The 27427-nt window shown below is 42.5% G+C and overlaps 1 protein-coding gene across 2 annotated transcripts; it reads right to left on the bottom strand.

Annotated features, from left to right (window-relative positions):
- Positions 1-2791: 2791 nt before the first annotated feature.
- ankrd26 (ankyrin repeat domain containing 26) lies at positions 2792-27210 on the bottom strand. 2 transcript variants are annotated; one of them, XM_079162675.1, is made up of 41 exons: positions 26836-27210; positions 26169-26283; positions 25847-26020; positions 25279-25385; positions 25065-25202; positions 24759-24919; positions 24270-24306; positions 24120-24189; positions 23991-24042; positions 23704-23897; positions 20974-21142; positions 20331-20392; positions 20144-20243; positions 19347-19411; positions 19192-19261; positions 19038-19082; positions 18306-18572; positions 18060-18161; positions 17899-17975; positions 14764-14939; positions 14241-14450; positions 13765-13795; positions 13529-13670; positions 13163-13376; positions 12858-13041; positions 11892-12038; positions 11137-11599; positions 10295-10800; positions 10002-10154; positions 9645-9820; positions 9345-9438; positions 9181-9207; positions 8710-8787; positions 7778-7912; positions 7562-7674; positions 6885-7032; positions 6505-6795; positions 6024-6259; positions 5691-5934; positions 3799-3844; positions 2792-3646 (listed from the first exon to the last, which is right to left on the bottom strand). In XM_079162675.1, the coding sequence occupies exons 1-41, from the start codon at positions 27033-27035 to the stop codon at positions 3516-3518; spliced, it is 6150 nt and encodes a 2049-aa protein (XP_079018801.1). In that variant the 5' UTR covers positions 27036-27210; the 3' UTR covers positions 2792-3515. The 2 variants fall into 2 exon arrangements, with proteins under 2 accessions (XP_079018801.1, XP_079018802.1); XM_079162676.1 differs by lacking the exon at positions 9181-9207.
- Positions 27211-27427: the final 217 nt, after the last annotated feature.

A 27427-nucleotide genomic window follows, 5' to 3' on the forward strand; every position in this document is an offset into this window, starting at 1 on the left:
ATGAGTGTATTTCCTATTCCTGTAACATCTGTGTCTTCTCATATGATTGCAACAGCAACCACGCTGAGGGGAAAGGATGCATTATTTATCGCCTGGTTGATTTAGTGGAAATTAGCTTCAAGGACCTTTTGAAATGTTAAAAGAAATGTGTCAAGGTAATTTGTTCTGCTTGTTAAATTCCTTTGGATAGACAGGGTGAATACAATTGAAGCCAGAGTGGGGCTCAATAATACTCAAACAAACAAGAACAGAAACTTGCAGCATGTACAAACCACAGTGCATTCCAGATTCAGGCTTTATTCTCCAGAAACACAGCTTTTTGTTTGTACATCAAGTTGCATTTAACGACTTTGACCCAGCTAGACCCTGACCCAGAGGGGTCTGCCTCTTTGCTCAGTTGTGTACGGGTTCTCATGTTATAAGATTGCAGGTTTGACTTCTCCCTGCACAGCTCTTTGCAGCTGAGGAACAGGGCGACGAAAAACTTGTCAGCTCTCTCGTGAATCCTTTTTCATATGTGGCACAAAAAGCACTTGGAACATAAAAGGATGCTTCTTCTCTCCAGATCTCGGAAGATCGAAGCCGGCTCCTTTAAAGTCGTCGCGTGAGATGACAGCAGACAGGCAGAGTAAACAGCCAAAAATAAAACAAAGCGGCGATAAAGACAGCACTGTCAATCTGTCCGGGCGAGCCAAGAGGCTCATTTAAATCATGTTAGAGCGAGTAAATCAAATCTAAGTATCTCTTTTGCCCACAACGCATTTCGATTCTGCTACTGACAAGAAACAGCAGTGACGTCCAATTTAGAGCATGGCGAGCATACACCAACAAATAAACACTCTGGTTTGTTCCACTTGTCCTCCTCAATTTGTTATACCCTTTACCCACAGCTGACGTCTACCTCCACAATAAACAGCTGGGATTGAGTGAATTCAGAACCACAGCCACACAGCAATACATCGTTTTAAGAGGGATGTATATCTTTGCTGTGGAGGATTGATTTGAAATCACCACTGTGATGATTTTAATGAAAATGATACCTTTTCATTTTATTGTGGTCCAAATAGAAATAATGAAAACTGGCAGCTTTTGGTATAATAGGATGCAGGAGACGGAGACATTTCTGAACTGTAACCAAATGTCAATTAGTTCGTCACTCTCGGGTCAATAGATGTCAGTCTATCTGTCTAAAATGACAAATATTTTCCCGTTCCAGCTACTTAACTGAGAGGATTGTCTCATGTACCCGTAGATTGAGACCCCTGATTAAGACCGTCATGCTGGGGAATAAAAATCACACTAAGTATAAATGACCACTTAAATAAATAGAGGAGCATTCTTGTTAATACGGCTTGAAAAATGTTTGACTTTTCTTATATTGTTTTTGTGTCATGCTGATATTTGGGTTTGAGGGATGCATTTGCACATTCCTGTCATGGTAGTAATGATATATAAATAAAATGGCAGTGTTCAGTTGACAACCTCATGATGCGTCCTCGGCTTGTGGTTGAACACCGACACCTTGTTTCTTTCTTACGAGTTGTCGGACTGGCAGTCTGAGATAACAAGACTGGGCATCTCAGCTGGAGGGTGACCCGGTGAGGAGCGGTTGGTTTTAAAGCTGAGCTGCTTTTCACAAACAACCCTTTCAACACTTTTCCTCTTCACAATCTGTCTATTAGTATTCTCGCACGCCTCCAAAGCTTTATGACAATGGTTGTAACCTCCTCAATCAAAACGAGCTTTTCGTGTAGTGTGTGAAGTGGCGTCTATTGAAAAAAGGGGAAATAATAACACCTAATAGTCAGTCTGTCAGATGTGCCCATCTGCTGTAAAGGAAACAAAAATAAATGTAACCAGATTTGAATATCTAACATTTGAGGCTGACGCAGAGAGGACGGATCAAAGGGAGGAGAGACACACCAGAGGGGGGCAATCATAAACACATTGTCTCATTTTAATAAGTGAGGGGAATGGTTTCTAAACCAGCGCACATCATCAAGTTTCATGTGTTCGGGAGTGCTAGACGTGTGAGTGTGTGTGTGTGTGGGGGGGGGGGGGGGGTGTAAAGTGAAGTACATCAAAACATAACTAATGAGGGGTGGGCTAAAAATGGCTGTGCATGAAATATTGATGGCAAAAGCTGCATATTATCATGAATTTGTGATACCTGGAATCTAAAGCAAGTTCTGCACACGACTACAAGAACACAGAGTGATTCAAGCATAAGAGAGGTCAGAACTACACGTACTCTTCTTCTACAGCTCAACTGAATCCAATAAGGAAATACTTTCATCAATCATATTTTCATAACTATTCAGTCAGATACTTGGAATCTATCCATCAGAGGTTTTAGCAGGTGTAAGAAGCTGTGAATGTACTTCATATTTAAGTTAAAGTACTATTTGTATAATAAGTAACATCTGTAATAGTTAAATATGCATGTTTTATATTTATGAATATTTCTATTTAATGACAATTGTATGCGTGTTTGTCTTACATGCTATTCAAAGTTTATTTTGTTTCATTTTTATGTTTTTTTTTCGCCCATGTCCCACGTTGGATTTATTCTGTATTTATTAGTTTTGTTTACTTTTTCTCTTTTTTTATTGTTTCATCAATATCTGGACAATTTTGTTGAGGAGATATTAAAACCAAATCACAATCAGTCACATTTCAGACCCCTTCACAACAAACTAAGTGATGGATTTATGAATCTCATGAAGCTCGTTTTATTGTCGTTTCTCATGTCCACTCCAGACATCGATGGCTCACTCAAAACAAAGGTTTATTTACTTTTATTTTTTATTTGCAACTTTAGAGTCTTCTGTAATGTACAGGCGTCATAAATGTTTTCCTATATGCAATCTGTTACAGTATTTATGAAATGAATTCACGAAAAAACAAACAACAAACATGTGTTTCACTTTTGGTGGCCCTGAAAATCAAGCGAACCAAAAGCTGTCGTATAAATGTAGTCACCCTGTTTCAATAGCCAGAGAGTATTCCAGCTCGTCTCATTCAAGTATATCATGTTCATAAAAAAATAATAATGAATAAATAAAATAAACACAATACTCCAATAAGTCTAGACAGATATTGCACCATTTGATGGCACGTACCAAACGTAATATCTTGGCAAAATGACGAATGATGCAAAAATCAAATACTTAGAAATTTAAATTCAGCAACACCAATATTCACAAATAAAAATCCAAACCATTATATTGTCCTAATAAAAACAAAACTCACAGATTGAATGAACAAATACTTTTGAGGTTCTCGCTAATTGTACCCATCAGTGATGCAATATATATACACACACACACATATATACATATGACTCACGCCCTTTGCTCCTGAGTGGTTAAGTGCAATGTGCATTATGTTTGCTTTCTTTCATAAAAGAAGGGAGAGTAAATACGTACAAAGTTCGATTCTTGGGGTTAAATAACTGGTGTTTTTTTTTTAATGGCTGAAGTAGAACGATGACTTTGAGCAGCAGTGAATCGTGTTCAGATCATATTGTTCTTCTTCAGTACCTCCAAGTACTGCTGCGTGGCCCTGCTGACGGGGTCCAGCTCCGCCCTCGAGGCAGAGCCCACGGGCGACATCCGGGCTGAAGTCACGTCCAGCTCTGCTGTGGCTGACGACCAGAGAGAGAGAGAGACCACAGTTACCATCAGTGAGCAGCAGCTACAAGTCAAACACTGCTACCATCCAATTCATCCTTAAGACATCAAGGTGTTTTTAAGACAGCTAAGATGTGTGCCTTGTTCACAGCTTCAGAGCGCTCACCGTTGTTCAATTCTTTCGATATGTTTCTATCCAACTCACTCTGCATCTGGAAACAAAAGGGCAAAGATGTCGTTAGATTTCAGAACGAATGTTTTTGGTGGAAAATATCAGCCTGAAAGAATATGGCCTTAAAAATAAAAAGACAGAAACAATGATGTTTGACCACCAAACACGGCACTATGGTGAATGGATAGTGGGGAAAAAAAACACACTGCAAGGAAATCAGGACTATTGTGTGAAGCAGGACGTCCAAACATGCAAGCTCTGCTTTAGAGGAGAGTTCTGATGCTGCCTTTAAATCTTGAGTCAATACGGTCAACCGATGACCCAAAATGATGCAAATAGTTTCACCAAGGTACATTTTAAGAAATGATAAAATGTTTTTGGTGAATATCTGAATGAACCTCACATAAAAGAAAAATGTTATTGATAAGTAACACGTAAAATCATAAAGGTCCGCATGCAACATATCAAGGATAAAGGTGTTTCTCTACAATCTGTTAATATTCCAGAATATTATTTCTCTATGCATGCACAATTAGATGTAAATACACAGACATTATAAACATACAGTATGCATATGGTACACGTTTACTCCATTTTATTTTTGTTTTATTTGAATTGTCTGGTTTTATTTGCCTTCGTCACGTTGTTTTGAAAAGTGCTGTATAAATTAAGTTGTATTATTACCATTATTATTAATATAGTATATACACAAACATAGAGACATGGACATTTCTTCTTTTATTAGTTCAAATTAACACGTTAAAAAACGTTTAATGAATTCAAAGGTCCTGTTTAACTCTTTACTTGAGCTTCATTCATCGGTTTTAAGTCCCATTATGAATCTGTTCATTTTGTCGCTCCACTGAGCTTTTTTCACATCGTCTTTTTGTGGCTTACTAAATCTTCTTTAGAATAAACAAATTATCAAAAGTACAAATTATCCTTAAAAAGGCCCACATGGTCTCTACTCTAGCACTCAGCTTAGAGCATAGAGAAAGTCAAGTCGAAGCAGAGAGTCAGAGTGTCGTGTAGTCAGTTACGTAGCGAACCACACAATGCAAAACCCAGGCTTCTTGCACATTTCACAAGAGAAATTATATCCTATTCTTTTGCCATTAACCCTTTAAGTTATGACATTTGTTGTGTCACTTTAAACAATTGTGTGAATCCTTTAATTAAGTAGGTCATTCCTGAAACACGAAGCAGGAAAAAGCTCCGCAATTATCAGGACCACTGTGATCATTATTTTTAAAGTTCACATTCTACAACAACTACGTTTTCAATGTGCAAACCCTGAACATCATGGTTGGCATGTGAACAGAGCTATTAATGTAGGCCCACCAGCAGGGTGAAGGGAATAGCAGCCAATCAGACACCGAGCTCAACGCGTCTACAAACCTGGTTATGGGTCTGGCTGAAGAGAGGAGAGATGAGAGACAGACTTTTGAGCTAGAAGCTAGAAGAGTGAGAAATAGAAGGCAGGTTAGAAGTAAAGTCCCACTACCGTAAAGGCCAGAGATAGAGTGAGGAAGAAACAATGTGCAGGAGGAAGAGGAGGAGTGGGGGAAGAAATGACTCTTCTTCTTGTAAAGAGGGCGAACAGGTGTTAAGAGAGCCATTAGATCAATATTTATCTTTCTTTTAACAATGTCTTCTCCACAATCTGAAACACGTGATGTGTAATGTCTTAATACTGACAGATGAACATGTCTCTGCAGGTATGACAATGCAACAACACACTAACCTGTGTAGAACAAGCAACATCTCTAAAACGACACCAGTTACACAATAACAACGCTGACAACCATGACGCTATGGAAAATGAAAATGGCCTCCATAGAAAATATGTAATCACCATGACTATGTCAATTATTGGCCGTACAGACCTTGGCTAGGTAATCCTCCACTCTGCTGTTCTGCCCGTCGGTTACAGGGCTGAGAAGGGAGAGACCCAGGCCTAGGCTCCTGTTGAGGGGCCCCAGTGTGGCCCCATAGTGTGCTGTTGAACCCAAAGAGCCCACGTCCAGCGAGGGCCCTCCGAGACTACCGTTTGCGATGCTGCTGACGATCAGAGACCTGCTGCGCTCGTTGAGCAACTTGGAATTAGCATCTTCGAGCCGACTGCTGGACCTGTGGGGGGGGAAACCATTGACACATTACAGGTTTGTCAGCATCAGCACCATTTATGTCCGATTGCCCCATAGAAAACCTGGTCTCACCTCTCTAGTTTGGCAACCAGAGACTTGCGGAGGCGCAGCTCCTCTGTGTAGAGTTGGCGGTATCGCTCCAGCTCTGTTCGAGTGGAGTCTCTTTGGTTGAGGCTGTCATGATGGGTGGTGCGGGCCCGGCCCAGTTCCCCCTCTAGCTCCCGGATCTTCTGCTCCAGCTGGGAGCGCAGGTTGGCCTCATTGGTCGCTTTGATCTGATCCAGAGCTTCTTGGGATGCTGCCTGGGACTGAGAGACAAACACAGGCAATCATATTAAATCAGACTTAGTGATGTTTTAATAGACACCGACGCAGCCACGTCCATAAAGACGCAACAACACACTTATTCAGTAGATTTATTATTCCGATTTTAGTCTGTTTCACAATTTCTTTAAGGTTCTTTTATATTTCTGTTGTGTACGCTGTGAAATATTTGCTCAGGTATGGACTTTGTTCACATGAATCAATAAAATACACCCGACAGAGCTTTTACCTGCAGGAAGATGTTGACCTGCTCCAGTTTCTGTTTTATCTCCTGACGGGCCCGCTCCTCTGCGTCATGGCGGTACTGCTCCACCTGGCTCTGCTCCATCTGAGAAGCCTCCATTCGGCGTCTCAGGTCCAGCACTTCCTCCTCCAGCTGCCTCTTACTCCTCTCCAGATGGTCATTACTGCAGTTCAAGCTCTTCAGGGAGGTCAGCTGATCCTTAAGGTCGCCGTTCACCTTCTCCAGCTGGCTGCGACGGGACCCTTCCTTCTCCAGCTGCACCCGCAGATCGTCCTCCTGGTAACATAAGAAAAATTAGCGCTAGTCGCAGTATACTATTTGGGGGATTTATACCAAAATCTTAGCGCTTTACCACACAGACAAACCTTTTCTTTCATTCGTCCAAAGGCCCCCTCGGCATGGCCGTGCCTGCTTTGGTCCACCTGTAGACTGCCCATAGGAGAGCCAAATTCAGCTCCACCTGCCTCCTGATCCCGCAACTTCTTCTTAGCGGTCTTCAACAAAGTACGCAACCTAACACATACACAAATAAACAAGTAAACAAATGAACAAATACAAAGTGAATATCTAATACAAACCTATCTTTTGCAATCGAGAATTAAGTAATGACCGAATACGCATGGCTTTCTCAGAGACTCCATATCAGCTCAACTAATGATATGTAAAGTTATTCCATTATTCTAAACAGTGTAATTATTCACCCAATGAACAAAGCTGCAACCAGTTTTGAATACATGTAACTCATTTATAACAACTGTGACAAGTTCAGATTAAAAACATCGAAACAACACACACTATTCTGAGGATACACAAACCAGTCGCAATTAACTTAGCACAAAAGCACCAGACAGACACAAACTTCAGGGACTTATTATGCACCGATAGGAGTCGAGGTAAAAAACTGAAACCCTTACACCAGATACACACCACAGCCACATAAGCCCGGGAAAGACTGCGCGCTACTGGATCTTAGTCGTGTCTAAATAGTAGGAAGGAGTGCTGCCGTGGGTGAGGAGGGAGCGAGGAGGAGGCTAGGAGTCACCTGTACATTTCTTTTTGAAGCTCTGTGTTTCTATTCATCTCCTGATCCAGCCGGGTGTCCACAGCCTTCTTCTGCTCCGATATTTTCTTGGCTTTCTTCTTTTCTATTTCCATCTGGAACACAGCCAATAACTCTTGAGGCCCAAACCATGGCATTATATTAATAAATCCATCATACACAACATTAGCCCGTATATGAGCGCCTCACTATGATCACCTGGGTGCTCAGGTTTCCCTTTTCCTTTTCAAGCTCTGCCAGGCGCAGTCCTAACTTAGAGCGGCCCTTCAGCTCCTCCTCCCACAAGGCCTGAGAGTCCTGGGCTGTGTGAGACAGCATGCTTTGCTTCTGGACCTGAGGAAGAGAAAGACACAGGTGAGAAAGTACCACACATATACATATTATTTAAAAACACGTCCTGTCAGCTAGTTACAATGTTCAAATATCAGATAGCTGGTTAAACAGCAAAGTGTTCATCTCACCTCACTAGTTTAACCTGCTCTAGTTCTTCATTAGAAAGTATCAGTAAAAGTTTAAAAAGACTTAAAATGTTCACTGGTTCTTAATTTCCAGAAAGAGTTTGATTCGATTCAATTCAGAGACCTCCGATCGTTGTTAGACGATATCATACTGTATGTCCATATAACACAATCAGTTACATTTATATCGACCAAAAGCAACTAAAATATGATTTGACAATTTTGTTTCTGGGGCTTTTGGAAGGAGGACAGAAATGGTGACGAAATTTCAAAATAAAGGCATATCCTAAAGAAACTTTTAGCGTCAATAGTTACGTTTCGGACGACTCATTGGTATTGTTTTACACTGCTCTGCTTCAACAAACAGTCACGATGAAAATAGTTTGTCCAATGCTTCCATTTTCTCAAATAGGGCTACCTTTCTGTTTTATGTGTGAACTTAAAATTGTGTGGTATTCTAATTATCTTGTTTGCACATACAACACGCTTTAAAAAGTCAGATTTTTACCCTTTTAGTGATCATGAGAAGAGAACATTTGTAAGGAACTCTTTTGTAGGAACTCCCTGCTCAGACTGGTCAGAGGTGAATTACAGACTTAATAAAATGAAATTAAAGAAATGGAAATCTAAGCTGAAGATTTTCTGAGTGAGGAAACAAAATATGGCACCAACCTCACGAGTGAGTTGGTCTTCCAGAGTCATCTTACTGCTTTGGAGGTTTGTGACCAAGTCCTCCAAATGACCTCTGACCTACAAAAATAAGAAAAGTATTTAAACATTTAAACTTAACGTAGAGAGGGTGCTTTTGTTTGTCATTTTGGAAAGTAGAGAGGACAGTTTAGACTAAAGGACGTAACATGCATCATGCAGCTTGAGTGAAAAGAGTGAAAGACCCTTTATACCAAGATCAGAGTAAAGAGAGAAAACACACGTTGATGTCACCAAGAAATAACCCAAACGGACCCAAAGTTTTTACTTCCTCCGCATGTTTAATTTCTGGTCTAGCAGCGCAAAAAGCCCACAAAGCCCAAGTGCATTTCATTTAGATTTCTGGCAATTTATATAGTAGAAAAAAAACAAAAAAAGTAAAGAAACAGAGGTAAACCCACACAAAGAAACTAAGCCTAAATCCACAATACCAACCCCTCCTCCAGGCGCACAGTCAGATAGCTGGAAAAAGATTGAATACCTTAAAATGACGTCACAACGTAAAGTCAGCTATTTGACGTCACAATACTTAGATATTGTACTTTGCTTTTTGTTTTTTATCCCCAAAAAATAAATATGTTGCCACAGAGAACACTCACCATGGCAGACTCCTGAGCCCCTTTCTGAAGTGCATCAATTTTGTTGGACAGTTGCTTTGCAGCAGCTTCCAGCCGGGCGTTCTCTATCTCGAGCCTGATTTAACATCACAAATACTCACACACTGTATGCTGAAACACATTATGTAGACTCATGGCGGACAAAACATTTAACACAATGTGGTGAACATGTAATCATTCCTGTGTTTTGGAGTTTTCAAGCTCTACTTTAGCTAATAAAATAAAATAACTTGATCAAACTTTAATCCAAAGTGCGTGTGTCCAGAATGTGTTAGTACATACTGTTGCACAGCTTGCTCCAGCTGTTTGATGGTGGTCTCAGAAGCTGCTGAGGCTGACAGCGCCCCCTGGTGTTTCTGAGCAGCAGTGGTGAGTTCCTTTTCCTTCTCGTCCAGAATGCTCTTTAGGCTGTTGATACGTTTCTCAGCTTGCACATACTGGTCTTCGCTTTCCTCCAGCTACATGTTAGAGACAAAACAGCCACCTCATCAGCATTGCTTACAGAAGGACTTAACTTAGAAAATAATGAGCTAATTTCAGTACAGCTTAAAGTGTTTGTCTCATAATCATGAACACAGCTGGAATGGTTGATGTGGTGAAAATATGCTGCCACAAGGTGTCACTGTTCGCTGCCGTTACCTTTCCTTTGACCCGGTCCAAGTCTTTAAAGAGCCGGACCTTCTCCTCCTCCAGGTCATTGCGGTAGCGTGTGTTGACCTCCAGAGAAGCCTCACTCATTGACAGCTTCTTGAGTGAGTCAGCTAGCTCTTGCTGCAGCTGCCTTAGACTAGTCTGTGCTCAGACATATTCCACAAAAAGCAGAGTTTGATTAGAGAAAAATAGGGCGATCATAAACTGGCATGTGCAAGAAAGGCTAAAAGTGGGTCTGGGAGAAGAGGTTAGGTAATCCTCTTACAGAGTCCTAATCTTACCTCTCTTTCGTTCTTCTCTTCCTCTAATTTGTAGATCTGATCTCGGAGATCAGCAGCCTTGCTGGCGAGCTCCTTATTCCTCTCCTCCACTAGTTGTACTCGCTCTTCGCTGTCAGAGCGCAGCTTGGACAGCATGTCACTGAAGCGCTCTTGGGCGTCTGTCACAGCACGCTCTTTTGCAACGCCTTTGTTTTGGGCCTCCTCCAGCTGTTGCCGCAGTAGCATGCCCTCACTCTGGGTTTGGGCTAGCCGCTCCTGCGCGGCCTCTTGGCGCGCTCCGACGCGGCTGAACTGCTCCCTCTCGGTCTGAAGGGTCGATTCTAGCTCCTTGAGGCGTACAGCCGCCTGGTCCTTCTCCCGCTGTTGGACCTCCAGCAGTAGGCTTTTCTCGGTCAGCTTCAGCGTGGCCCGATGAACTTCATTCTCCATGCTGTTTGCACGAGTCTCTGCCTTGGCCAGCTTCTGGGAGAGGCTGTTGACGGCCTCGCGTTGACTGGCCACTTCACCTGTACAAATAAAAACCGCAGGAGTTACAAACCAACTCCCCGTTAAGCAGAAAAGATGCACATTAAACAACAGCTGCTTGTACAATTAAATTGAATTGAAACTGAATTGATTAAAATCTGCAACAGTCAAGCTCTTTTCACTCCATCTCCCCTGAAACAGATGCATAAATGAATGAATGAATGAATTGTACATAAGGTCACGAAAAGCTCTTCCAAGCTGATGTTTGATAAATAACTTTCACATCTCTAAGCGTGGCATGTGTCTGAAACAAAGCTCGTGGCCTGGTTGGGCATTGGTGAGCTTGGAGCCGTCCACCCAGTCCTTTCTCTACTGACCTGTGAGTCTGTCTTTAAGACGCTGGTGTTCCTCTTTCTCCCGGAGCAGAGCTCTCTCTTTTTCTGTGCGAGCTGCCATGCAGAGCTCGGCCTCCTTTACGGCTCCGGCCAGGCGGATACGAGTGGACTCAACTTCTGCGTCCAGTGTTTCGCGGGTCTGCCGCTCATTTTCCAGACGGGTTGTTGTCATAGCTAACTCGGACTTCAGGGTGGTCACCTGGTTGTTGCAGTTGAAGACAGTTTGGGTCAGGGCTTCAGTGTTGAGTTTGAGATCTCGCCGAGCATCTTCCAGCTGCTCCTTGAGAGCCTCGTTCTCATCCAAAAGGTGGCCCTCTTTGAGACTGCTGTTGGCATGCGAGCGCTCGAGGTCCATTCTCAGGATGGTCAGCTGCTCCTGGAAGGTAGCGCTCTGCTGCAGCAACTCCCTCTCCCTGTCACTGGCTTCAGTGAGCTGAGACAAGGCCTGAGAACAGGAGAAAAACGTTCTACGTTAAGATTGCCTCATTTTTCTTTACTGATTTAATTTCTAAATGTATGATTTATTATCAAAGTATTATAAATACTCACTCTTCTATTAGCGGCACCAAACTAGAGCACTCTTACAGAATTTTCAAAACCGAACCGGCAACAAATGTTTTTTCTGTTCATTTACAGCCACTTATAAAGTAACACAATATCAATAGACGCAATATGTTAGAATATCATATAAACCATAAACCAAACTAAAGCAATGGATACCACTACGTGAGGATTACCTCATTGCTTCTGCTTATGTTTCTCTTGTTGTCGTCCTCTATCTCCTGCTGCTTCCGGAGATGGCTGCTGAGCAGATTCTCCTGCAGCGTCCGAGCACTGCGCTCCTGAGCCAGCAGTCTCTGGGTCTCACTGTGGTCCTCTTCAAGCTGGGTGGTGGACATTTAAACCACTAATGTCACCATCACATACACACCAAACAACAACTGGACAAGCTAGAGACTGATACAACTCTCTACAGCATCTCATCTATATATTAAAAATAATGAGCATTACTTTTACTAAACCCAACCGGCTCTAAACCCAACCGGAAGTCACCCATTTTGAATTTATTTTGAATTTCTAGTGTCGTTTTTGTCATTTCCAGGAGCTGCAGTTTAGCGAATTCCTCCTAGGGAAATAATCGAATCAACTTCAAAATTGGTCAGTACAATCTAAAGACCTTTGTGATGAAAAGTTACTCAAAGCTTGTTTCGTGAAAAGCTGTTGCCGTGGCGACGCATTCTTCGCCATGAAAAATGAAGGTGTTTTTTGAGAGGCTAAAAATGTTCAAAACATAACAAAACCTGTCAAACACATTGAAAATCCTGAATGTAGTAATCTGATTTGACTTTAATGCTTCAGGGTGGCAAGTCGCTGCTGGTCGACGCAGGAAATATCATCTAACTCATGCACGCAGTGTTTGATGGTCACAGAAATGCACGGCCGCGTCAACCAGAGTCCTGCCGGTACCCTCGACGTGCGTCAACGTGCGAGGGCCCGACCAATGCTGCTCGCAGCTTTAATTAATCCTGTAATTTAATCATAACGTGTTAACGCGTTATTTTTCACAGCTCTACTTTTTATACAAAGTACATTAGTGTATTTGAAATGATCTAATCAATAAAGCTATGTTAACTCAAGATCAAAACACAACAATAGCCAACATCAACGGACGTAAAAACAAATGAAGTTTAGAAAGGGTGTACCTGTTTCATGTTGTTGACCAGTGTTCTCATCTCCAGCTCCAGATTCCTGAGGGAGAGCTCCACCTTCTGTCTCTCCTGTACCTCTAACTGATGCTGCTCCTCCATCCTCCTCAGCTTATCTCGGGTTGTGTTGTACATCATGGTGGCGTTCCGGCGATTTTCCTGCTCCTGTTTCAGCTGAAATCTATACCAAGTTTCCGACAGAGAAATAGGCAATCGCATAATATGCAGTATGACGCACATACACATGAGAAGAAATGGCTGGAGAGTACTCTAGCGTTCGAGAAAAAGGAAGTTGTTCTCACTTGAGGTTTGTGACTTCGGTCTGCAGCTCCAGCTGGTTGCGCTCCAAGGCAGATTTAAGGTCTTTAACTTCCTCCAGAGAGCTCTTCAACTCAGCCCTCTCCATTTCGAGCTGGCTCACTTTGTCTGACAGGTACCCATGGCGACTTCTCGCCTTCTGGATGGAGCGCTCATATTCGTGGAAAATGTTCTGCAGCTTCACCATGCTTCTCGCGTCTGTGAGGGATAATATGGCAAGTCATACCAGTTAAGGAGCTTATACCAGATCTTGCTCAACAAACTGACTAAGTTACAAAAGTCCCAAAAAGGCAGAAATAATTACTCATTATTATTATATAAATTAGCATTTGAATCGGCTGAATCAGTACCCAAAGTGGCTGAGTCCAGCTTCTGAATGAGGAGGGACGCGTGGCGATAGCCTGAAGTGGGAGAGTCGACGTCGTCTGTTGCCGTGTCGGATGACTGAGTAAGTTCATCAAAGTCTCCTGCCATCCCGACATCCTCAGGGTTCTGAATATGGAACCAAAGTGGGGTGTTTATATTATTCAGTTTCTTATTCTGTACTCAAATTTTAATCCAGCTATGAACAGATTTTGTGTTTTACCTCATTTTTCTGTTTTCTACTGGTTGGAAACCTGAGCCCATTAGAATGCAGAGAAGAAGAAAAGGGTTATTTGGGAAACTGATGTGCATGTTCTCAGGATAAGAGAGCCGTATTGGAGAGTTGTTGGAAGTGTAATGGTATAATGCAGTATACTATTGATTTTTTTGGAAACTCAGAGGTTAGTCATGCAACTATGTGGGTAGAAAATCATTCAAATCAAGAAGAATTGCATCCTACTGATCACCCACCACCATTATTGTAACGGTGTGTTTGGACTGAATGCAAAGTTCTACCGTAAACAGAGACCTTTCTCTCTACAGCGAATCTGTGTCTGTTCATGTCTACTCACTTCTTTCCGTTAGCTTTGTTACGTCGTGCTGCCTGTCTAATTCACTTTGCGTTCAGTCTGAACACACCTTACGAGTTAGTGACAGAGAGGTGAAATTGATACAAAAAAAAGCATACTGCATATATACCTTCCTTCATCGTCGGACAATTCACTTAAAGTGCTATCATCAAACACCGACAGAGGATCTCCATTGACATGAGCGTTGGTCTGAGGGGCTCTGCTGCGCTGGGCCCCTCTGACCAGCTGTAAGGTCTCCTCTACAGCTGCTCCCTCCTGTCTGTTGCTATTGTAGGTCTGCTGGGGTGGGAGATGCAATTGCACTGGTGCCCCGTTGATGCTATGGAGAGCAATAAACCTGATAGTCAATACGTTGTGACATCTGCACTTTGGGCCCTTGGACTCAGTTCCTTTTGTTGAATATGTGAAATATAAATGTAGCAAAAGTGCATTTATCAAAAACAGAGCCGTATAAAAATGATTTAGAGAACAAATATACACACACACACGCCTAAGAGGAAAAAAAGGAAAATCTTTTCTTGTAGATTATATCAGATTTTTTCACTGTGGAGGATTTTGGATGTGTTGTTCTGAAAGCAACAATTAAACTCTGTAATGATAACTGTCAGGCCCTAAAGTAAAACAATGCATACCTCTTGGTGGCCGCAGACTGCTGCTCCTGGTGAGTTGCACCAGCTCGACTTGACAGGGATCCTAACCTGGTCTCAGGTTTCTCAGTACCCGCTTTTTCCAAAGCCATTCCCACAGTATCACAGGAAGTTATGGGCTTTTGCTCCTCCGACGCAGTCTTTGTCGTCTCTTTGCCAGTCTGAAAAGACAAGGGTAAACATTTGATAACTGGACTGGAGAGATTGTTCCTCTCATGAAACAGGTTGGGGCCAGCCTTTTAAGATGCGTTTTGGAGCAGGGACTTGTGCTCTTTGTCATACATAATTTAGTGTCACCCCTCCCACCGGAGACCTAACACCTTAGTGTGGTTACTCTATTGGACATGGTAATTTCAGTTAATGAGGATGCACAATCTCACACATTACAATGATGCTGTGGCAAACCTGAACTGAGAAAAATCTCACCAGTTTTGGACACACTGAAATGAATGGTAAACATCCAAGAACTAGAAAGCTTCTTTGATAATTCTACTTGAGCTCAACACTACAGTATTATGATCTCTTAAAGTACTTCCTCTAGCCGTTTAGACTGTATGCTATCTAGAAACACATCTCACTGTCTGTTGCAGACATTAGTTGTTGTCTCTGTGAATGAAAAAGCCAAACTGTGTAGCAACGACAAAGCACACAAATATATTTCGGTTTCTTTCCACAAAAACAACAAAAACACTCAACAAAAGGCTGGCCCAAAAAAGTAAATCTATTCATCCTGTGTGTATAAAGACTAACTTAAAGAACACTTCACCCACAAAATGACCATTTCTATGTCAAATGCTGATTGCCATATTATCACAACAGCACTTCTTTTTAGGGCAAAGAAGGCTTTTATTTGTACAATCTTCACACCACATAACCTCAAAAGAGATTTCATACAACAGAACTTATTCAAACATAAAGATACATGCGAGGTCCATGCATGATGAAGGACAAGTCACTACTAAAGCACACATAAGAGTGAACGTTTAGTTTTGAAGTACACTTAAGAATGCCAAACAACCAAGATGTTTCTAACTGCAAGTCAGTACTAAAGGTTACTTGAGCGCAGTGGAAATGGCCTTCAACAAACGACAGTTAAATTCTACATGTTGGTTAAAAAGACACAAAAATGTAAGGAGAGCATGCAAGATGAGCTCTTCTACTTGAAATAGAACCTAAAGAAAATAAATAAAGACATATAAAGACAATGAACAACACGACTGATTAAAAGAAATGAAATGAAGAGAAAGTGAGGTGATCAAGAAGGGACTATAGGAGGCGCGGCCATCCTCTACCTCTTTCTGGAGTTGGGCCTTTTCTTTCTCCAAATCCAGGAAGACATACTTCAGGATCCCTACCTCAAGTTTAAATCTGTCCATGTCCTCTTCCAGCTCTTCATCAGAAACACCTGGGACAGAAGCTGAACATCTGCTTAGAGAGGCGGGGTGAGCCTTGGTGACTTCCTCAGGATCCTCTACTGAACCGGCGTTGTTCCTCTCAGCTTCATCTGGTTTAGCAGCGCTGTCCCTCCAGATTACGTCCAGATGTGGCTTCTGGAATGGCCCAAGTTTAGCCTCCTCTTTTAGGGATGTGCTCCGGTCAATATCAGAGACGGGTATGCGTTGATCATCAGTAAGAGCTGTGGTAACAGGATCTATGCAGCTGCCTCCCTCCGCTGTGGCGAGTTGAGGTGAAGGAGAGCTGCACTCCTCCAGAACATCATCAGTGAGTAGATCTGGCTCTCGACACATGTTGCTCTCACTCGCTGGGGGCTCGCGGAGCTGCATCCTGTCCTCGCATCGGGAGTTGTCGGTTGACTCCGTCACAGAGTCTTCCAGTCCAGACTCCCTCTGCTCGGGTATGGTGAGAAGGACGGTACTCCTTGCTCTGGCCATGGGCCGCACAATGACTTCCCCTTCTTCCTCATCACTCGAGTCTTCTTCTGCAGAAGTAGATTCAGCCGTGGCCCATTCTTCTGTGACGTCTTCAGCAGAGCGTCTTGATTTCAGCAGTTCTCCAAACTTCTCTTTCAATTCCCCGGCAACATTCTTGAAGGTGGATTTGACCTCCCTTTTCTCCACTTCCACCCAGAGCTTCTCGTAACGATTCTCCCATGGAACGTTATCCCCCGCTTCATTTCTTTCTTCAGGGCTGCGTTGATCTCTAAAGTCTGAATCCCTTTCTCGACCGTCAGAGCTCACATGGCCAGATGGACTTGGGTTATTCAGATCTAACTCACATGTATCTATTGCATCATCTATCTCCTTTGATGGCATGGGTGGACAAGGAAAAACACAAAACAGAGAAGACAAAAATGCAAAAAAACAAGTTTGGACTAAATACATACATACATACATACATACATACATACATACATATATGACTGACATATAAAGTAACACAATATTAAAATAAATATGGAGGAATTTAAACATCACATTCTCAGATCCTTCTTATAATGTTAGCAAACTACATTCTAATTATACAAAAGACTATATTTACAAGAATGTTATTTGGGATAAGTAGCAACTTGTTTGGCACTTTTTTGTTACACTTTCAAACAGAACATTTGATTTCCGGCACAGTCAAGATTTGTTTTTTTTCTGAACAAGTTGTCAAAGGCCAGAACAACAGATGTGGCTGTCATGGGTTAAGAATTTAAAGCTGTGTCCCACAATGGAAAATGCATATTTAAATGTTTTACCCATTCTTTCTGCCAATATTTGGGATGATCAACCTAGTTTAGCCCAAACTACAAAAATTGTGAGTCTTCGATCTCGCCAAGAGGTTCCAAATTACTGCATTTTCACGTGTCTCACTTGACACGGATCAGAAGGGAAACACAGGCTTTGAGGACCCCTAAAGACTTGATGAGCAACGTCAAGTCTTTAGGGGTCCACTGCAGGACTAATAAAGGATTAGCTTATCTTATCTTACAAAGTAGATCATTTTATTGAATTTGGATAGGTAGTTTTTAATACAACCGTACTTTTAAATATGCACATATTTACCACAAGATATGACTGGAAAAGCACGAATGGTGATGTTGTGTCTGGGACAAAAATGTCAGGAATAAACAAATAAGGATTGTGGTAGGGATGGTATATTCTGAGCATTTCTCACCTTTTGTTGCTGCTTGTCCGACTCTACTCTACTGTTACTCTTACAGTCTTCTGCCATCGGTGAGAGCTCAGGGGAACCTAAAGAGACAGAGAGTCTTTATCCAAAGCACATGTGCACACAAATATCTGACGGCACACTTAAAAAGGTCCAGTGAGACTTACCTGGTGTGACCACTGTCTGAAGCTCAGCTATATTTTGCAACTGATTGTCAATGTTGGCTGTATTGCAAGAGGACACCACATTGTCTGGCTCCCAATCTGATTCTGAATGAGAGCAAGAATACAAAGAAAGAGAAAAATGATGCGAGGACAGAATTACTCCTATATAAATGCTGTTAAATCATTCCCTTGAGAACAAGTTTGAAGAGAAAATGGTTTTGACTCAGTCATGATCCCGATATGCCTCACCTTCTTCACTCTCTGGTTTCTGAGGCACCATCTTCCTGACTCGAGGCTGGGGTTGGGGCCCGGGCTGAAGGGGTGTGCTGGGCACCGTCTTGTCGGAGTCGATGCTCCTCTGAGGAATCAGGGGTGCTGCTGGAGCAATGTCTTCATCCTGCTCTTTAACAGATGGATAGGAGCATTCTGGGAACTCCTCAAGTCCAGGGGAGGGCATTCTGCGGCCAGGCAGGGTTCTCCTACTGGCAGTACTGGCCGAGTCCCAGTCTGATGCATCTGTGGCATTAACACAACAAGTTGTAGGTCAATGATGTCATTGATGGCATTGATGTTGCTGTCAGTTAACATTGGGATAACCGCAACACACGACAACACCACTCAATGGACAGATCAGGGAAAGGCTGTAAAGCTATTGGACTCCATCATACTGAGGTCTGAAACGAGGATCTACAGCTACGAGAATAAACAGTTTATCTTGTCTAATACACTAGTTCATGTTTACTGACCTGCTTTTTTAGCTTCAAAAGGTTTGATGACAGAAAAATACAAAGGGTAATTAAGCCAGTTTTGCATGCAGACAGACAATTTTATACAAAAGCTTAAAAAAGACAGTGGGTCCTAATACCTATTCTGTAGGTATCAGGTAATTTACCAGCAGGGTAAATGGCATTACCCAGTGCCATTAAATGATCAAATACCAACTGTGATTATATAAACCTAGAGCTCATTATTTCATCTTACCTTCAAGATCATCAACATCACCTAGACCAAGCTCTTCCATTAAGTCTGTCAAAGTAGAACAAAGCACCATGTTCAATACAAACAGCTCTTCTTCAAATACATTCTTACATTTGAGATCAACAGGAACCCCGATGCTCCAGGTGACAACATTTACCTGTCTTTCGTTTGCTGTCTCCTTCAAGTTTGCTCAGAACACGGAGAGGTTCCCATTTTGTCTTCTCAGTCTGGTGAAAAGGAACAACGTTGCTATTTGATTCCAATAGATCACAGTTTCTTTTACCTTCTACGGCATTGAGTCGTTGAACCTACCTCTTTCTGTATAGTATCGTCTTTCTCAACATGTTGGCCTCCATTCTCATCAGTATGGATCTCAACTGCAAGAGACAATACATGTCTGTCATGTTAGACACAGAATGAACTTGTTCTGTGAAAAACTACAAAACATTCTAGTGAAGCTGGGTGGGTTTGGCAGAACGTTGTGCAAAGCATTCCCATGCAAATGAGCTCATGGTTAATTAGCATGAAGATACTTGGTAAGGCATCAGGCGAGCATTTTAATTCCTTGTTATATTTGGACACCAGTTCAGCATCAGCCAAGAATGCTGATAAGTAGTAAAAAAAATGGGGTTCAAGGGGGGCAGCAAGTAGGGTGGAGTAGTGCATTCTGCATGCATTCTCTTATGGTGATCATGGGGTGATGGTCAGACTGCATGCTGTTCCTCAGACTTGTGAGGCAAGACATTCATACCCTCTCCCTGGCTGCCTCTTGGCCTGCCTACACTCCTCCGAGCTTCTAGATCTGCCATCCTATTGCCTCCTTCCCCTCTTACAAAAGAGGGAACATAAAACAAGTCTACGAAAGAAATTAACATATTGTTGGAAAGGATATTTTTTGATTGATGTAAATTATATTGCATTGCACGTTCTTCGCCATATTTCGAATGAAAAGAAGAAAGCCGGAACCATTACCCGCAGACAAATATAGTTCATGCATACAAAAGCGCAGTTTTGTATTAAATACGGTCATAAGGCATGAAATGGTGCCTGGAATGGTTTGATTGCTTTGAAAACAAAAACAAAAGAAGGAGTAAATGAAATAAACCTACTTCCTTTACTCTCTTCCTCAACAGTGGACATCTGTTCTTGATCCCGAGTGGTCAAGCTTTGTTTCTCTGCACGGGGCATATCGGGGTTATCGGAGCGGGACTGAAAGAGAAAACAATCCCCCTTGTGAGAATCTGTGTGGCAAACATCTGATCCTACAAGATAGTCCAAAATGTGTCTCTACTGTACCTCAGAGTCCCAAGAATCCTGCTCCTCCTCTCCCTTCTCGAGACCCAGTTCAGACAGGAAGTCTATTTCAACAGGTGTAGATTAATTACGATGATATAAGTGAAAAGTGGGCGGTGGGGGGGGTAGTTTCAGAGCAATACAGGATGTCTGGTATAGGAGTTTACCACAATTTGATTTAAATTCCTGGTGCTATGATTCAAATCAAAACAATTCTTGATGCATCCCCTGTATGACGATATTTACAATAACATTAGTTCCAAAACCCAGAGTGTAATATTACATTTAAATGAACTAAATGGGTTTAGTTTTAATAAATAATATTAATATATACGAATTAAGAAATATAAATGTTGATTTTTCTATAAAAGGAAAGAAATTAGTTGTTAATTTTGCCATTTGTCCTATTTTATCTTTTGTATATTTACTATTGCTCTTTAATAAGGCAAAGGTAATCTGATTACTCAATCAATCACAATCTGTAGAATACTTGATGACAAAAATAAATAGCTGCAGCCCTTGTTGTCAGTAAGATGTTCAAGGGTGCCTCAGTGACTACGGAGAAGACGGCCTACAAATACCTTGAAATTGGGATTCAGTTGTTAATAACATGTTCAGAACATGTTATAAATGATTTGCTCCTTACCTCTTTTCTTATCTTTAGAGACTTCTGTCTCAGGAACAGGTGAAATGGCGTCAAGGGACTCTCCGCTCTCTTCAGGTTCATCATTTTCATCCGAGACATCTTCTTCCTCTTCGTCATTTCTATCCTCCTCTTGGTCATCATCATCCTCGTCCTCAGTGGAATCTTCTTTCTGTGTAAAGAGAAGCAATGTACTCATAACCATGTGCTTTAAAACCTACCTCTACGAGTGTGTGCGCGTCCATAAGAGGCATCTCTAATGAAAGGGGAAGCAAACTGGTAACAAGCAGATGAAAACAAATGCAAGGTGTTGTCAGAGTGCTCAAAGAGGACAAACTACATTTCACAAACTGCTACACTACACCTAAAAACGACCTGTTTTACCTGAAGGACAGCCTCCTTTATGTTTCTGAGCTCTTGACTTCTCATGCCTATGCTCTCTGCCTCATCAGCTGAGTCTACGTCAACATCATCGATGTCAGTCTGAGGCAACACTTCATCAGAGGATGTGCTCCCGTCCGAATCGTGGAGTTGACCAGCAGTGACACGGTCTTTGGTGGCAGGGCTCGATGACATTTTTGCCCTTTTTGGTTCTTCATTGAGGTCCGCTGATGCCACTCTTGGCTGGGGAACGACGGCACCTCTGTTTTCTAGAGGAACATAAGCAGTTAATCTCGCTCTGTGTTCATCGTCTTCGTCAGACACCTTCACTGTGGCGCTGGCAAAATCGTACTGCAGCTTTTGGTCCAGGCTGTCAGAGTCCTCACTTGTCTCCCCGTCTCTGCTGGGATTGTCTTTCTGAACACCCGCCAGCAGTTCCTCCTCCGGCCTGTTACCCTCTGGATACTCATCCTCTCCATCGATTATGGATTGAGGAGCCTTTTCATTGTCTTCATCTCCCTCTGACTTCCTGTCTATTGCACTTGTGGGCCTCGACTTAGTTGGGGTAGAAAGACACGTTTTCAAGATGTTACCGCAGGCTGAGACTTTATCTTCTTTCCTCACTGTTGTCTTCTGCTTCTCTGACTCATCACTTTCATCTTTGTCATCCCAGCTACTATCATCGCCTTTCTCATTCTCAGAGTATAATTTTCCATCCGTTTGTCCAACTGATTCAACGTCATCGTTATCTAGTGTTTGGCCTCTGGTTGTTTTTTCATCCTCAGCTACTGGTGACACTGCAGGGGAGGGGTCATTTGACTCTTTCTCAGCACTTTCTTTATCTTCTTTTTCCCAAGAGCCTCCACAACGCTGCTGCTCTCCAGTCTGGTTTGCGGTTCCAATATTAGTTTTAGAAACTGGTGACTGCACATCACCTTTAGTGAAGGAGCCTTTATCGTTCTGGTCATTATTTTCAGAAGAGGAGTCCCACTCTGATTCATCTACTGCTGCTTTTGCTGCTCTGTTTTTGGACTGAGGAGCGCTTGTTGAACATAATCCCAACGTGGGCAACGGTTCATCTTTCACTGGCTGAGGTGAGACACATTTTGGAGATGTTCCCACCGGGGAGGAAGAATCCCACGAGGTATCCAGGTGGTCTTTGTTTGGTTGAGGTACTGAGCATTTTGAATGCAGTGTTGCTGTTGCTGCTTCTGGTTTTAAATGTGATGATCGAACATCACTTTTCTGATCAAGCGTCTCCCTGTGTACCTCTTCTTCTTTGGGTAGTTCTGTGTCGCTGTCCTCTAATGAGGAGCCCCATGAGGATCTGCGTCTGTCCCCTTTGAAATCTTCTTTGTTTGATCCAGCATCAGAGGAGCCTTCTGTATTTTGGACTCCATCCTCAGGTGCCACATTTCTCTGATTAGCTAGTACTGTGTTGCAACTGAGTCCCCCCGTTTGATTCTCCTCTTCATCACTGTCCTTGCTCACTGTATCACCGCTGTTGTGTTCATTGCTCCAGAAGTCGTCAGCACCAATTTCCATCTCGGTTTCAAACTCTTCCTCCTTAACCGCAGTAGGGGAACAAGTTGGCGTGTGATGTCTGGATGTTGGGTGGATGTTTCCTGCTGAAGCCAGGTCTGATGACCACACGCATTCCTTCCCATGGCTGTCGTCTTCATCAGAAAATTTGGATTCTACCCTAATGGCTGACACGACACAATCCTCCTCTACATCTAACGTTGCCGGCATTGCATAACTTGCTGTTCCAGCTGTGTCATTTCTTTGAGTCTCGTTTTTGGCCTCTACATTCTCCTCCACAGTACCAGGACCAGTTTCGCTGCTGTAAGAGACGTCGGTTCCAGGTGTGTTTTGAGCGTCAGCCCCGTCAACAATGTTAAGGGCACTGGTAACGGAAGCTTTTTGTATATCTTTAAACTCATTAGTGTTGGCCTCGACAGATGCAACACATTTGTCATCGTCTTCCTCATCACATTCATTTTCTTCTTTATCGTCTTCCCCATCCTCTTCTTCACTTTCCTCATCATCATCATCATCATCATCTTCATCCTCCTCTTCTTCTTCGTCATCCTCCTCATCTTCATCATCATCGTCATCATCTTCCTCCTCCTCTTCTTCTTCTTCTTCCTCCTCCTCTTCTTCTTCTTCTTCCTCCTCAGAGTCCTCCGCTTCTGGGCTTCCCTCTTGAGAGTCTGACCTCGCTTTACTACTTGAAGGCTGCTCCATGTGTTTGCCTTTCTCTTGCTCCTCTGCTTGTTACAGGTATTTTGGGGGGGAAATAGAAGGAGAGAAAGGTGTCATAGAAATGCAAGTTCAACACAAGTATTTTACCTTTCTGTAGCTGGGACGAGGGGTAGAGGTCATCTGGGGTGCTTTGGAAAGGAAGGAAGTGGGAGCAGGATCTACTGGGAGCTGCGGAGCTTTGGATGGTAAAGCCTTCGGGAGGGATGGGATTCTCTGGACTCTATTCTCACTCTCTGGATCAGATTCTGAACCGCTCAAGGATCTGTCAGGCAGTGCGGAAGCTACAGGGCAGGCAGGGATAAAAGATCACTTCTAAAAAGCACAAACTTGTGAGGGACACTAACAAGTGAATAAGGTTAAACATGTCTCAGTACCTTCTCCTCTTTTAGATGCAATCATTTTCCTTAGGTTTACCTTCTGTGGTTTCTGAAAGACAGCATATGAGATGAAGGACAGCGCAATATTTAGGAAAAACACAGTTGCAAAAACAAAGTAGCACCAACCTTTTCGATTAAAATCGATTCATCATCATCTTCTGATGAAGCCCATTCATCTGCAGCACTTTTTGAAACCCTGAGGAGGAAGGAAGAACGGTTTGAGCCGGGCAACCAATTGTAATTGTGAGTTACGCACCACAAGAAGATTATGCTCACCGACTTAGTGACTCCGACTGAGAATTGTCTTCAAAATCTGCAACAAAGCGGAAAAGCTTATTTTCAGCCTCACTTCAATCAATTTTAGAAAAGGTACAAAGTCATATTTTAATATCAAAACTTTAAAAATAGTGAGATCCTGAGAGCATCTAAATCTTAAGAAGCAGAAAAAGTACAATGCACAAAGCGCTACAAGCTAAGCAGCAAAAAGAAGTGCATTTCCTGAAGAGAGGAGTAGGTTAAGTATCCATTCTTAGTAAATATTAATGACCTTTACTGGCACAAAACTGACAGCTTTTGATTGATTTTGCTAACAAAGCGCATCTAAGCAAATACCTCCCCCTGCTTCATTTGTTCCATGCTCTAGATCCAGTCAAGAGGTAATGCATGAGGAATAAATAAAATAATCACAGTCAATAATTAACAGACATAATAATATCCCCCCACCACTTTCATCCACCAGTATGTGATGACGAAGTATCTCCCTACCATCTTTGTCAGTGGCTGGTCCTCCCAAAGAGAAGCCTGCTTCTACGTCTTGGGAAGGACTGCCCAACAGCAGTTTTTTCTTCTTTTTGCTCGGACCTTGATTGGATACGGAAGGCCCATCATTCCTCTGGGTGCTGTGCTCGATGATCAGGAGGGAACAACTACATGAGAGACAAGACAGTGACAATGCCATAAGCCTTAACAAGAACAAGAGCAAGAATTAAACTGTGAAAAACACCATAGATGCATAAATTACAGAAGACATACAACTGGGACATATGTTCAAAGAAAGGAAGCACAGCTTACGGATGATGCCCATTCATTACTGCGTAGTCATCGGCTGACCATCCTTTGGTATCCTTTAGTGCGATATCTGCATCAAATCGTAAGAGCAGCCTCAGCATACCAATCTGTCCATTACCAGCAGCGATCATTAACGGGGACCTGCAGGTAAAAATCAATGACGTCAGCAACATTTAAATTATAGGAGATGTATCGCAAATCCTTGTTTCGTACTGACCTTTGGGCTTGGTCCATAACATTGACACCAGCACTCTCCTTGAGGAGAAACTCAGCCATCTCGATGTGGTCCTCACGCACTGACACAGTCAAGGGTGTGAACCCCTCCTGACAAAATATAATCACAGTCAACAACCTCATTCATTGGACCGGTGTCATCGGAACAGCAATACCTCATCGTACGCCGAGTATCAAATATCATCGGTGGCAGAAACATTTGATTTGATATCCGTCTTTATTTAGAAGATTTTTACTGAAGCCTAGAGACACGTGTCACTGAACGCATAAGATGCATCCAGACAACTCATAAGCACAATACATATTTCTCACAGCAAACATTTTGACTAGAAAAATATCACACACAAAGAGGTCCTCCCCTATTGGCCATAGTTGGTTATTGCAATAAAGACTGTTATTAGAAGCTTTGATGGCATATGCGTGACTACCTTCTTTAAAAAAAAACACAATTCAAACATCTGATAACATGACACTACATCTGTATAGACTGAAGATCGGCCTGACATTTGGCCTAAAAGACTAAGAAATTGTACTGTGGTAGACAGAATCACCTTATTTTGTGCATTGATGTCAGCCTCGTGCTCCAGCAGCAGGACAGTAGTGGAAATGGACGGTATGTTCGCTGCCAAATGCAGGGCCGTATTGCCATTGACGTCCACTAGGTTCGGCTCAGCGTGGTTCTCCAGCAGTACGCTCACGCAGCGCTCATGTTGGCCCTGCACTGCCTGATGAAGAGGAGAATGACGTGATTGCAGAGGCCTGAACGAGGCTTGAAACAATACATGAGGAACGTGGCCAACTATGATCATGAGAATTATATTTGAAATGAGACGAAGAATCACTCCGCGGTGGAGTCTCGTCATCCAGGATTACCTTCATTAAGGCAGATCTATTTTGATTGTCGCATAGGTTAAGCTTAGCTTTGCTCTCAATGAGGAACTGCACCACCTCGACATGTCCACTGGCGCAGGCAATGTGAAGAGCAGTTCTGTAACAGTAGAGGAGAGATTTTTATATGCAAGCATTCTCATACTTAATAAACAGGGTTAGCACTACAATTGATCCTTAGAAGTACTTCTATTCTAGGTCACACTTTGCTTGTATTTGTAACCAATCAACCTATTGTTTCCATTCTGTAAATTGCCTCAAGTACTATACGTACACCACTCAGTGACTTCTGACACTAATTGTGAATGGTAATTAGATCCTAGCTTGAAACATAAGTAGAAAGAAACAGTGGGGTGTCAAGTACATTTGCTGTTAACAGTAAAAATACTGGACATTGTTTTACTACAACTATACAAAAGATATGCTAAACTATACTCAACAATATGGCCTGGAGCTTATCATTAGTGCTTCAGTGCTTCATTTCAAAAGCACAAGACAGAGGTCCATCTGCATGGCTGCAGTCAAGGGTTAATTGTGGAAGGTTAACATATGATGAAACAGTGGGGGAAAAGGCTCCAAAATAATGTTTTAAAGAAGATACAGATGGATCAGACTATAAGGATGTGACAACAAGTGCTTCCATCCCACTTACCTGTTCTCCTTGTCAAGTTGATTGATATCATTCTTTTTAGCCAGCTGCTTCAGCTTTGCCAAATCACCCACCCAGGCAGCCTTGTGAACCTTCCCGAGGTCCTTTTCTTTAAGTTCATAGCCAGCAGAAAGCACACTCCAACTGTCAGGAGTACCGGACGGGTGTTTCTTTCTCTTGGTGAAGCTGAATATCTTCTTCATTGTACAAGGACAGTTACAACATTGCTTTGTGCACCGTCACTACCTGCCACTCATCAGGTGCTGGAGGATCAACACAGGCGCCTCTCCCATCCCTAGAATTAAGACGCGCAAAGCGGATTAGAAGCCTCTAAAACACTGCGGTGTTTCTTCATATAAGATATCGCGTTAACGAAGTACTGTTACCACAAATTCTGTTCCTCACACGGCAACATTAGGTGGCATAACCTAGTTCAGGCGCATAGAGATCTACTGCACATCTAGTGAGATACTAAGCATAACGTATCTTCATATCTAATCACTTCAGGTGACGGTAAAAACACAGCTGTCATGCTAACGGCAGCGATACATCCACGTAAGAAGGCTATAACGTTAACTACGTAAGAAGGCTATAA

The sequence above is a fragment of the Pholis gunnellus genome (genome assembly GCF_910591455.1).
Source record: "Pholis gunnellus genome assembly, chromosome: 7".
In the NCBI taxonomy this organism is placed as follows: Eukaryota; Metazoa; Chordata; class Actinopteri; order Perciformes; family Pholidae; genus Pholis; species Pholis gunnellus.

Excerpts from the sequence above, each read along its gene's own strand:
- ankrd26 (XM_079162675.1), bottom strand. The coding sequence starts at position 27,035 with ATGAAGAAGATATTCAGCTTCACCAAGAGAAAGAAACACCCGTCCGGT. Across the intron at positions 25,386-25,846 it reads ACATCAATGCACAAAATAAG|GAGGGGTTCACACCCTTGAC; the intron begins GTGATTCTGTCT and ends ATATTTTGTCAG. Across the intron at positions 13,796-14,240 it reads TTGTCCGACGATGAAGGAAG|GTTTCCAACCAGTAGAAAAC; the intron begins GTATATATGCAG and ends TAATGGGCTCAG.